Below are 12,090 nucleotides of genomic sequence, written 5' to 3'. Positions count from 1 at the left end.
GGACACATGGTCTAGAAGGATTTTCCACCCAGGAATTGGTGATGTGGGTGTTTTTGTAAATGATTGTACAACTTGATAGTAGATAACCATAACTGAGCGGTTTTTGAAAATTTCACGATAAGAATTGAAAAACTAATATACTTTAAAAGATTATGTCAAAATTTTGTAAAAAAAGAAAAAGCTAGGAAACGGCAATGACTGACTCAATCCTTAGCATTCACATTAATTCGCCGATTACTGCAAGAATTTAATACATGTCTTCATAGCACAAGTAATTTATTACTTCAACTAGATTTGTGTTTTTGTGTAATTTACCTTCTTGGCCCAAAGTCGAATGAAAACATCATATTTTGGCATTAGACTACGGGCAATTAGACTGCCACGAGTATACCTTAGCCATAAGAACACAACACCGCTTTGTACCGCTCTGTGCGTTTCGTGAGCACCCTACCCATCAACGGTAGGCTATCCATTTACCACAGGTGCGACATAATATGACTCCCAGGTCTCCCGCGCCTAATCGGGAATCACGTTCTCCAGATTCTTCAACCACTTAATCTTCTGGTTCTCTCTTCCTCAATTCTTCATCTTTCCAGCCAAAATGTTGTCTGCTGTTCGTCGCTTTTCATCCACCCCTGCTGCTCTCAAATCCTTAAAGATCGGTTTGATCCCTGGTGATGGTATTGGCCGTGAAGTCATTCCAGCTGGTAGAGCCGTGTTGGAAGCCTTGCCTGCCAAGTACGATTTGCAATTCGAGTTCGTCCACTTGGACGCTGGTTTCGAGTTGTTCCAAAAGACTGGCACTGCGTTGCCTGAAGAAACCATCAAGGTGTTGCAAAACGAGTGTGACGGTGCGTTGTTCGGAGCTGTTTCTTCACCTACCACCAAGGTGGCAGGATACTCGTCTCCAATCGTCGCCTTGAGAAAGAAGTTGGGTTTGTACGCCAACGTGCGTCCCGTCAAGTCTGTTGAAGGCATTGGCAGACCCGTCGATATGGTGATTGTGCGTGAAAACACCGAGGACTTGTACATCAAGGAAGAAAGAACCTACAAGGCCGAAGACGGCACCAAGATTGCTGAGGCCATCAAGAGAATCACCGAGACTGCCACCACCAGAATCTCAAAGATCGCCTACAACATCGCCTTGCAAAGACAGGCCATCAGAGAGGCTTCCTCCGTCAAGTCCATCCACGAACAACCTTCAGTGACTGTCACCCACAAGTCCAATGTGTTGTCCCAGTCGGACGGTTTGTTCCGTGAAACCTGTCGTAAGGTCTACGATGCCAACCCAGAAGCCTACGGTAGCATCGAGTACAAGGAACAAATTGTCGACAGTATGGTCTACCGTATGTTCAGAGAACCAGAAATCTTTGACGTGGTTGTGGCTCCTAACTTGTACGGTGACATCTTGAGTGACGGTGCTGCTGCGTTGGTGGGTTCTTTGGGTGTTGTCCCATCTGCCAACGTTGGTGACAACTTCGCCATTGGTGAGCCATGCCACGGTTCTGCTCCCGATATCGAAGGCAAGGGTATTTCCAACCCAATTGCCACCATCAGATCCACTGCTTTGATGTTGGAGTTCATGGGCTACACCGAGCCAGCAGCCAAGATCTACGAGGCCGTTGACGCCAACTTGAGCGAGGACAAGATCAAGACCCCTGACTTGGGAGGTTCTTCTTCCACCCAAGAAGTTATCGATGACATTATCGCCAGATTCTAGATGGTGAATGGTTGGACTCTCCACAAGTTATTGTACATAAGATAATATTTAACAAAATTTCTGATGATGTGTATTGGTGCTTTAAATGCGATGAGACTAGTATGGCTTGAATCTGACGTCCGACTTCTTGTCCTTCTTGTCCTTCTTGTCCTTCTTGTCCTTCTTTTCCTTCTTGTCTTTTTTGTCCTTCTTTTCCTTCTTCTCCTTCTTTTCCTTCTTGTCTTTTTTGTTTTTCTTTTCCTTCTTCTTCTCTTTCTTGTCCTCTTCGTCTTCCACTTCCATCTCCTCATCTTGGTCCTCGGAAGCCAAAGGTGTGTCCAATTGGTAGGGAAGCTCCCACAACTTCACATTCCCGTCTTCTCCACAAGTAAGTGCGCTCTTGGAATATGGAACAACCACCAAGTCTCTCACCACTTCCTCGCCGTGGGCCTGTGGGAACCAAACTGGTCTGTTGAAATCAAACTTCTCTTGAATAGGATTAAAAGGATACAACGACAATTTCTGGTGGGAGTTTGCACCATAGCTGACGTAGCCTGCGGGGTTGACATCCACCACGTATTCACAGTCGGGCCACGTTGTTCTGACATCGCCTAGTTCGTGGGGCTGCGGCTCGTGGGTGTCTTCGTAGTTGGTGTCGTTCAACTCGTAGAATGCCAATGTCTCCATGTGGGACAACACCGATATTCTGGAGTCGGTGGTGAAGTTGCACGAGTGGATGGAGGCGAAGTTTATCACCTGGTGCAAGGCCTCGTCCTCGTCCGGTTGACTCAAGTCATAGATGTTGACGTACCCGTCGGTGGATCCCGACATAAAGTACTTGTCGATAGTGGGGTGGAATTTGATGTCGGTGATGTCGTCGTGGTGGGAGTCCACAAACGACCGCTGGGGCACGCTCATGTTCCTAACGTCCCACACATGGAGTTCAGCATCACTTCCCGAGAGTTCTGTACCCCCAGCAATGAGGCCTCTGGCGGCGCCTAGCGACAAGTAGTTGCCAGTGACTGAGTGGGTGGACTTGCCGGATCTCAAGTCCCACAACTTGATGCCATCGAGACCACACGACACCACGGTGTTGGGGTCACACTGCTTGATCAGGTTGATGCTGCCAGCGTGGGCGTTGGGGATCTTCCACAACGGCTGGTCCTGGAGCTGTTGCAACAGGTAGCTGGTCAAGCTTCCGTCGGAGGAGGAGGTGATGAACGAGTGGTGGTCTTCCTGGAGTAGGAGATTGAGGGTCCAGTTGTCCTTGTGGCCAGGGGTCCAGTTGTAGCGGCAGGTAGCTCTCATGGTATAGCTTATGAAAGGTAAGGATAATGATAAGATGTCTTGTTGTCTAACAAAGATGTTTTATTATCTAATCTGACAAGATGTCCTTGATGGTCTAATAGTAGTCTTGGAGTGTTGTCTGACGATAAGGAGCCGTAGTCTGTCAAGCTGCCTCGAAAAGTGTCTTGAGGTCGTTACTTCGATCTCAGATGATGTGCTGTTTGTCGAGTCTGTCTGTGGATGAGCTTTTCTTAGATTCTGCTCAGCTTCTGACGATAATTAGTCTGTCTTCTTCTGTTGTCTGTCTATCTGGAGCTGTCTAGCAGGTCGTTAGTCTCTTGACTCTGCCGTTATTCCTCTTTGCTGTTTTCTTAAGCGCTGATAACGTGAGCGATGGGATGCGACAAACAAATCGTTGCAAACAACATCACCACAAGAACAGGCAGTCAGCCCAGTCCAACGCGCCAAAATCACCGAGAAAGTGCCAGCCACCCTTATCCACAAAACACCCTCCAACAGCTAGCCGCCACTTTCCGTTCACTGTGATTGCACCATGAGTAGTATCGTTAAGAAGTCTACTCACTTCACCCCCAAGCTCCGCAAGAAGCCCATCAAGAAGAAGGTCGAGAAACCCCAACTCACGCCTCCTGCCACCCAGGAGAAGCCACAGATCCAGGATCCCCATGCTTCTGTCGAAAACACGTCCGCTTCTCCCCAAACTGCGCTCTCGCCAGCCCCAACCCAGTTGGCGGTGTCTGAAGCACCAACAGCACCCACTCCTGAACCCACGCAGGCCGAGCCGTTGGCCAACGAGCCAACAAAGGCTGATGCCGCTGCGCTGTCGCCGTTGAAGGCGTTCAACTTCAAGGTAGTTCCAGCGCAGGCAGAAGCTGACGTCGTGGACCCCAGAGACTCGTCCCAGAAGTTGGACCGCCCAGACTCCGGCAGTGACCACTCCGACCTCGACCTTGACATCTTCAAGGAACTCCCCAGAAGAAAATCGGTTCAGCAACGCAGGTTATCCGGTATAGCCCCCATTTTGAACAGAAATAGGTCCACCTCCATCTCGTTGGCCAGCGGAGGCGCTATAGCACCAGACGCCTCCGAAGACTATACTCCAGCCAAGATCGGAATTCCTCTGGCCAAGGCCGTCAAAAGGAGAAGATCCCTGGCCCAAACCAGAACCTCCACCAAGCGGGCATCGGTGATAAGAGCCGCCTCCATCTCGATACCTAAGGAGCCTTCGCCCGTGCCAGAAGAGGCTCAATCTGGTATCACTTCCTCTGTCAAAATTCCCATCAAGGAAGGTGACGGTGAATTCGTAGTGGGTATTGATCCAGAGACTGCGCGGTTGTCCAAGTTTAGAGTCAGACCTGCCCTGGAAGGTGCAGATGAAAATACCTATGAAATTGCCCCCGACACCTTGATCACCAACATCACCAGCGTCAAGCAACTCCCAAGATCAGTTAAGGGTGAGGATGAAGAGTTGTATCGTGATATTGGCTTCGATATCAACAAAATGACCATGGCCGACTTGTGCAAGCCAACATTGCCCATTGGCCAGGTCAGCTCGAATTATGAATCAGTTATGGCTGCCGAAGAGAAGATCAAACAGAAAAAGCTGGAGAGAAGAGCCCATCGTGAATTGGCCAGAGTCGAAAGGGTTCCCTTGGAAGAAATACTTGCTAGAAACGGTGAGGTTGATGATATTGAAGCAATGAAGAAGAAGAGAGACGAGCTTTTGAATACAGATGCCCCAGAACAATCGCATTCCACCAATTTGCAACTTTTGCTTGTGGATGGTGTTATCAATTACGATCTCGATTCCGCTATTGTCAGTAGACATAAGGGTGTGGACAACAGTCACTTGACTCGTGAAGAGGCCAATCCTTTCGAGAATCCAATCACTTCATCGTCATATTCCAAGAGAAAGCACACTGATCGTTGGACCGAAGATGAGGTTAAGCAATTCTATTCTGCGTTGAGTACGTTCGGCACTGATTTCTTGTTGATTTCGCAATTGTTTCCATACCGTACTAGAAAGCAAATCAAGCTGAAATTCAATTTGGAGGAAAAGAACTATCCAGAAATTGTGGAAATGGCGTTGAAAAGAAAGCTTCCAGCCGACTTTGCAGAATATTGCGAAGCTTCCAAACACAACATCAAGAGTTTGGAGTACTACAACGAGAAATTGCGTGAGGTGCGGATCGCCCACGAGGCAGAATTGGCTGCTATGGCATTGGAGCGTGAAAAGGCCATGAAGGATGACGCCGAGAAGAACAGACAGCGTGAAATCGAGTTCAGAACCGGTGCCAAGTCCATGACCAGAGCGGAAAAGATCAAGGAGTTGAGAAAGAACGAAATGGTGGTGGGTTCCATCGCGGAAAGGCCCCAGCCGGAAGATACGAAGCCTATCATTTAAGCACCCGAAGACCACACCTCTTTCTCCCTTACGACCTCACGATACATAGCAGTCCCGATTCAACTAGAGACCAACCCATCAACTTACAATTAGTCACACTACCACCAGTCGCAAATTAACTAGCACTGTCGAACAATAAATACACATTCTCGAACGTTTTCGGAGCAGATGCCAGGAAACTACTTTCTCGAGCCGTCTGCCCCACCAGCTTATTCTGACTCTTGACCCTATGCGATACCATTTCCGTATTTCTGACTCCTCCATCGCGTCCTACCAAGGCTCGCCTCGCACAGATCATCCCACGTGATATCACTCTACAATGACACACCACTACTTCAGCACCAGTCCCGCTACCAAACACCCAAACTCCACATCATAACGGCATCATGTCGTCCCCGAAGAACTACGCGTTGGAGATCACTCCGCACGTAGATGACAGCACCGTCCACCATTCCAACCTCATCAAATTCACAGTGAAAAACCACACAGACTTCTGGGCTCGCCTAACCCCACCATACCTCGTGCTAGCAGTGAGCTACTTGATATGGCAGTGCTGGAGAACACAAAGGGTGTGGGATGGCCAGTGGTGGGCTTCAGGAGCTCTCTTCTCCGAAAGTCCCACCCACTACATTGGGCCTCTCGTAGTGGTGATAGTGGGCATACTAGTGGTGATGAGACAGACTCCCGAGGATAGCGTGATAGTCATGAAGGACATCGGGGTGCAATTGGTCTCCAAGAAGAGCTGGAGGTTCCAGAACAACGTGGAGGTTTTCGTGCCTTTGAAGGATATCATCGACTTGGTGATCCATGAAGCTTTCCACAACTACGGCCAGGTGATCTTCTACTTGTGCGTATTGACAAAGCCCAGCCAGACAGACTCCACCAAGTCCGAAAACATCATTAAAGTGGTTTTCCCCGAGTTTTTGCCCCGAAAGGACATCTTATTGCAGGTATGGAAATTGAGCAGGGGGTTGTTGTTTGGCGAGACCAAGAGGTACTTCCGCAGGGTTCCAGGACAGGGCTTGAAGGAGATATGAACTTCAGTAGTGCTGGGGACTCGCTGGAGTCGATTCACTAAAATGTGCACATAGAGAACATAGACTATACAGTTGAGCTGTATACCAATACATAATTCAAGACAAATATCTGGGAGTTGTGGGTAGTTGAAAGTCGTAGAATAGGGAATATACTAGAGCCATGGTAGAATGGAACAGCACATACACCAGCCATTGTTGATAGATCTATTTTATCTTCAGGAGATTCGTTTGTTTCCTCAAATAATTTATTCAAACTAGTATTCAGGGAAATCGTACCAGATATCAAGTACGACTCCCAAAAACTCGCCGGAACTACGTATATCAAATAAATTCTCTATTGAACTGCCTACCCTAACAAAGAAGCCCACAGCGACCATGCGCTATTCACAGCATGTAACAGGACCATGCCTGAAAATGGCTCCTTGAATCAACATTATAGCATAAAATCCATTTCAAGCCTATGCGTTGTTCTCTGGACTGAACGCGTTATTCTCCGATTTGCTTGAAAATATAAGCAAAGTCCTCCACTTCAGCTAACCTAGCTATACCCAAGCATGCTAAGAGGTATCCACCGGCACTGAGAGCCATTGTCTTTGCATTAGCACCTGTGGAGTTTTTGAACGTTCCCATATAACGGGGCCTTACTATGGTTAGTCTGAATGAGTTTTTGAGAGTTGGTAGCAAAAGTGACATGTTGGCGAATGGCCATTCCAACCACACCTTCATCCACCTTATATACTACTTCAGATCGATCAGATGGATAAAATCGGATCAATATTGCCTCAACGGTCAAGACTGGTCCATGGTGGGAAAATCTCATGATTGGGTGCAAATTCTGAAGGTGGCATGATGTGATGGCGAGATGTGAGCACAGCTGGGTAATGGCGACAAGAATTAGCGTATACAACGAGAATTATAGCAGATCCATGGGTCACCTCAGCTGGTCATGACCACCACTATGGTCTATGAATTGTCGAAGTTGTACTCATCTTCCAATCGCACATTCGTCTGAGCTGATGAACAAATTACAGATAGTTTTTTCGGCAAGGATTTTTATAGAAAATGTACGGCTTACTCAGATCCAAACCAAGGTGCCGAGATTTTCCGGATGGTGTTATGGCAAGCATTATAGGGTTGTTCTTACAGATAATCCGTTTTTACCGCCTCCAGTGCATAAAATCGATCCACTTGACCCGCGTTTTCCCGAGAAATCGGCAACCAGATTAACATTTCATTTAAAGTAAATAGGAGTGGTCAAGGCATCAGTTCAAATATCCAAAACATGTTAGATATTGTTCAATATTCGCTACCATAATTGTCTTCCATCTATTCATTGAGGACTTGAGTATCTTCTGGTGAAATATCGTGTTGGCCATTTCAAGTCGTATCCTCTTGGGTAACCAAAGTCCACCAGGTATTTTAGCTGACTTGTCGTTGTCTATCAAATATTCATTTCTAGCAGCGATGTAGCTCCGATTCACCTTTCTATTTTTAATAGACACCCAAAACCTCATTCACTGGAGATGGGGCTCTGCATCCAAATATGATGTACGACAGCAATTGCGTATGCATCGAAGCCTGGGCACGGTAATTCAGTTCCAGACATGCATGAAAATGTCCTGAATTCCGCCAACATCGACAAGAATTAGCTTTAGGCTGCGGCTTCCTCGCGCATACCTTTTTTCAGCGAAACTCTGAATAGCAACCTGGTTGTGGCAAATGAAACTAGGCAACGCAATTAAGTTTTCAATATCGAAGTGGAAGATTGAGCTCCAAACGAAATTGAATCATCTCTGGTAAGCCTTTAAGTTTTCGTATTTGTCGGTTATTCCAGGGTTCAAATCCATTAACAAGGCGCCGCATCGTCGGCTGGAGTCATGCATCCAAAGTGGTGGCTGTCATCCATGTGACTACAGTCCACGTGATTGCCAACTGTCGCAACCCTTATGACCATGTGGAGATTGCTATTGCGTAAGGAAAGTCTCGGTGTCAATCGGTGTCAATTCAAGCCGAGTACTAGTCACGCGTCTTCCTGTGCAGCAATTGTATACTGGGACCATGTAGGTGTCAAGTTCTGCCTCTTGATTGGCTTAATTTTGGGCATGTCGCCACGGATTGCAATTCTTCTGCGACCACACTCAGGTTGCTAAACGGTTTCACATGGTGTTCCCAATTGGGAAATGCCTATAGCAACCCTGCCTGACCTGCCACTAGATATATAAGGACTGAAGAATCGTGTAGGATGGACCTTCAATTATTCAAACAACAATGTCTGCCAGCAAATATATCTTAGGTACTGCCGCCATCGTAGGTGGTGTTTATTACTATGACAAGAATGTCCAACCAATTTTACCAAGACAACAACGTCAGCAAATCCGCCACGAAGTGGACAGAGCTGAACAGAAGTCTTCTGATTTGACCAACAAATTGAGCAACAAGATTGAAGAGTCCAAGAAGGAACTTAGCCAAAAGAGCCAGGAATTCACTGACAAGATCAAGGACACCACCTTATACCAAAAGGTCACCGAACACCAAGACGAAGCCAAGGCCAACTATAGAGCACTCAAGGCTCCTGAGGACAAGAACTTGATTGCCAGAGGTGTGGATAAGTACATTGACTTGGTCAATGGTGCCAGTGGTGTTGACACCAAGACTACCCCCTACTCTTCCGTGTCTCCTGATTACGAAGTCAAGGAAAAATCATGGTTCGGTGACTGGTTCAAGAAGGACGATGACAAGTTCAACCAAAAGCTTGGTGAAGCCAAGAAGGAGGCTTCAGACAAGAAGGACGAATGGATAAGCTGGGGCTCCAAGAAGTCCGACGAAGTGAGCAAGCAAATTGAGCAGGCCAAGAAGGATGCTGAGGCTGAAAAGAAGTCCTGGTTCAACTGGGGATCCAAGAAGTCTGATGAAGCTGCTGACAAGGCCAAGGAGTTGAAGGCCGAAGCCGAAAAGAAGGGAGAGTCTTGGTCTAGATGGGGATCCAAGAAGACTGACGAGGCTGCCGACAAGGCCAAGGAATTGAGGGCCGAGGCTGAAAAGCAAGGCGAGTCATGGTCTAAGTGGGGTTCCAAGAAGACCGACGAATTGTCCAACGACATAAATAAGACCTATGAAGACGGCAAGAAGGAGCTCAACAAGCAGGGCTCTAAGCTCCAATCCAACTTGAGCGAGACCAAGGACCAATTATCTGCATCGTACCAAGAAGGTAAGGCTGCAGCCATTAGAAACTTTGAAGAAGCTAAGGCCAAGGTTGATGAGCTCACCACCAGACTCCAAAAGTCCACCGAGCCAAACAAGGAGGAAAAGTTGCATCAAGCTAGATTGGACTTGAACAGTTCCCTTGCCAACTTGAAGTCTTACGGAGATGACGTGGTGAACGAAATCACCTCCAAGTTCAAGTAAGCGTATAGTCATAATAAAATGTGAGAGTCTCGACTAGGTAGATGGAAGTAGTAGCAGTAGCACCGACGGTATGAAGTGCATTAGTGCCATGGCAGTAGTCAGCACTACCAGGTTCTACTATGTTACTGTCAATGTAGTAGTCCTTGGCTGGTACTGTTGTAGTCTCATAGCGGTTTTTGCAGCAACTGGACCCTGCACGTGACCCGCAGTCAGCGTCTGTTTAGCTCACGAATCACCAACACCTATCCACCACTAGCCAGTCTGTGTCATCCCTGCTAGACCATGAAGCGGTTCCTACACGTCAAGAACGTGCCCAAACTCTACTGCGCTAATGTGGACTCCTTCAAATACTCCAAAACTGTGCCAACGCACGAGCTTTTGACTCGTTTGAACTACATCAGTCATCCCAAGGCAGGACTTGTCAACTGGTTGCCGGCTGGCTTGAGCAGCATGAACAAGATATCCAACGTCGTTCGGAAAAGAATGAACGAAATCGATTTCGAGGAGTTGGGGTTGAGTTTGATCTCACATAATTCGTCGTGGAAGAAGACAGGGCGGTGGGAAACGGGACTGGAGTTCTTCAAGCTCGACGGCAAGGAGTACCTCTTGGTTCCTACCGCAGAAGAAGAGATCACCAACCATGTGGCCAGCCACCTCACCAGCTACAAGAACTTGCCGCTCTTGTACTACCAGATCAACCCCAAGTTCCGTAACGAGAAGAGACCCAGAAGCGGCTTGCTTCGCGGGAAGGAGTTCATCATGAAGGATGCATACTCGTTCGACATCGACGAGAAAAGCGCCATGACTACCTACAATAACGTTATTGGAGCATACACTCGAATTTTCCAGGACCTCAGATTGCCGTTCACCAAGGCTGCAGCAGATACTGGGGAAATCGGAGGCTCGTTGAGCCACGAATGGCACTATTTGCACGAAACTGGTGAAGATACGGTGTTCAGTTGCGACAACTGTGGCAGCGTGTCGAACGTAGAGAAGACGTTATCCTTCCCAGTGGAGGAGACAGAAGTTGCTGACGTTTCGGTCACATATTTCATGACCAAGGATAAAAGCACTTTGGTTTGTGCGTACTACCCCAAGGACCGTGAATTACAACCTAATTTTGTCAAGAATGAAGTACCAGACTTGAATGTTCACATTACAGATCAAGAATTGATTTTGGCCGAGTTCTCTGACCCCGACACTTTAATTTCAAAGAAGATCATTCGTATCATGGACGCCAGACTTAATTCAAGATCCAACTTCCCCGACTTCCCTATTTCATTCATCAACCGCTCGTTAATCACTACTTTGTCTGACATTCCAATTGTATCTGCTGAGGAATTCGAGATTTGTGGTGAGTGTGAGGATGGCAAGCTCCATGGTAACAGAGCCATTGAAATTGGACACACCTTTTACTTGGGTGACAAATACAGCAAGCCGCTTGGCTGCTCGGTTGAGGTACCTGTGGGCAATAAGACTGAGCGCAAAGATTTGATGATGGGATGCTATGGCATTGGAGTGAGTAGAATCATTGCATCTATCGGAGAAATCAATAAGGATGACAAAGGATTAAACTGGCCTAGAATCGTTGCTCCATGGGAAGTTACCGTTGTTGAGGCTGGTAATGGAAACAAGGAGTTCGAGGAGGTTTACAGGTACCTTAACCAGGCAGGATTGGACTACAGGGCAGACAACAGGCCTAAAGTAGGACTTGGAAAAAAGATCAACCAGTCTAACTTGATGGGGATTCCTATCACCGTGATTTTGGGTAAGAAATTTCCAATAATAGAGCTCGAGATCCGGGGAAAGAAGTATGGCGATAGCTGGAAGCAGGTGTATGAAAGCAGAGACTTCGAATGGGAAGTTGAGTACGAAAATGGCCAGGACATCAAGCATTTTGTACACAAGGATGGATTGTCCAGGGCGTTAGAGGGGTTGTTGGAGGATATGTAGAAAGACATGTAAATAGAACACACGGGTATTAAAGACGTAATCTGGAAATGACCCTGGAGTGCCTCTGGCTTGAGGCAATCAATAATTCATATAGTTAGTATCAAGATATGCATTAGGTACGAAAATACTAAATCGAGAAAGACGGACAAATAGACTTGGAATAATCAATTCAATACGACGATACGAAAACGGGATCGACAATTCAATAAAGCATTGTAACAATTGGGATTAATATTCAACAAGAACATAGCCAGAAACGGGAAGTAACCTGTACGAACGTACTTCCA

The 12,090-nt window shown here is 47.1% G+C and overlaps 6 protein-coding genes across 6 annotated transcripts; 5 read left to right on the top strand and 1 right to left on the bottom strand.

Moving 5' to 3' along the window:
• Positions 1-601: 601 nt before the first annotated feature.
• On the top strand, positions 602-1,720 carry LYS12 (homoisocitrate dehydrogenase; the record flags this gene model as incomplete). Its single annotated transcript, XM_020211571.1, has 1 exon — positions 602-1,720. The coding sequence occupies one exon, from the start codon at positions 602-604 to the stop codon at positions 1,718-1,720; it is 1,119 nt and encodes a 372-aa protein (XP_020064999.1).
• A 96-nt stretch (positions 1,721-1,816) lies between these two features.
• Positions 1,817-3,007, bottom strand: CANTADRAFT_5574 (uncharacterized protein; the record flags this gene model as incomplete). Its single annotated transcript, XM_020210485.1, has 1 exon — positions 1,817-3,007. One exon carries the CDS (start codon positions 3,005-3,007, stop codon positions 1,817-1,819), a length of 1,191 nt encoding a protein of 396 aa, XP_020064998.1.
• A 532-nt stretch (positions 3,008-3,539) lies between these two features.
• CANTADRAFT_5573 (transcription factor TFIIIB subunit) lies at positions 3,540-5,408 on the top strand (the record flags this gene model as incomplete). The annotated part of the gene is made up of 1 exon (XM_020210482.1): positions 3,540-5,408. The coding sequence occupies one exon, from the start codon at positions 3,540-3,542 to the stop codon at positions 5,406-5,408; it is 1,869 nt and encodes a 622-aa protein (XP_020064997.1).
• A 193-nt stretch (positions 5,409-5,601) lies between these two features.
• Positions 5,602-6,928, top strand: CANTADRAFT_218129 (phosphatidylinositol N-acetylglucosaminyltransferase). Its single transcript, XM_020206743.1, has one exon. The coding sequence runs from the start codon at positions 5,795-5,797 to the stop codon at positions 6,443-6,445; it is 651 nt and encodes a 216-aa protein (XP_020064996.1). The 5' UTR covers positions 5,602-5,794; the 3' UTR covers positions 6,446-6,928.
• Positions 6,929-8,713: 1,785 nt separating this feature from the next.
• CSP37 (Csp37p) lies at positions 8,714-9,850 on the top strand (the record flags this gene model as incomplete). Its single annotated transcript, XM_020209598.1, has 2 exons — positions 8,714-9,271; positions 9,479-9,850. 2 exons carry the CDS (start codon positions 8,714-8,716, stop codon positions 9,848-9,850), a joined length of 930 nt encoding a protein of 309 aa, XP_020064995.1.
• A 282-nt stretch (positions 9,851-10,132) lies between these two features.
• Positions 10,133-11,803, top strand: PRS (putative proline--tRNA ligase; the record flags this gene model as incomplete). The annotated part of the gene is made up of 1 exon (XM_020209705.1): positions 10,133-11,803. One exon carries the CDS (start codon positions 10,133-10,135, stop codon positions 11,801-11,803), a length of 1,671 nt encoding a protein of 556 aa, XP_020064994.1.
• Positions 11,804-12,090: the final 287 nt, after the last annotated feature.

This window comes from Suhomyces tanzawaensis (assembly GCF_001661415.1).
Source record: "Suhomyces tanzawaensis NRRL Y-17324 unplaced genomic scaffold CANTAscaffold_3, whole genome shotgun sequence".
In the NCBI taxonomy this organism is placed as follows: Eukaryota; Fungi; Ascomycota; class Pichiomycetes; order Serinales; family Debaryomycetaceae; genus Suhomyces; species Suhomyces tanzawaensis.
The sequence above is the reverse complement of the archived record's forward strand: the minus strand, read 5'-3'. Positions and strand labels throughout refer to the sequence as shown.

What these genes read in the sequence shown, in the direction of transcription:
- CANTADRAFT_218129 (XM_020206743.1), top strand. Translation starts at nt 5,795, where the DNA reads ATGTCGTCCCCGAAGAACTACGCGTTGGAGATCACTCCGCACGTAGAT.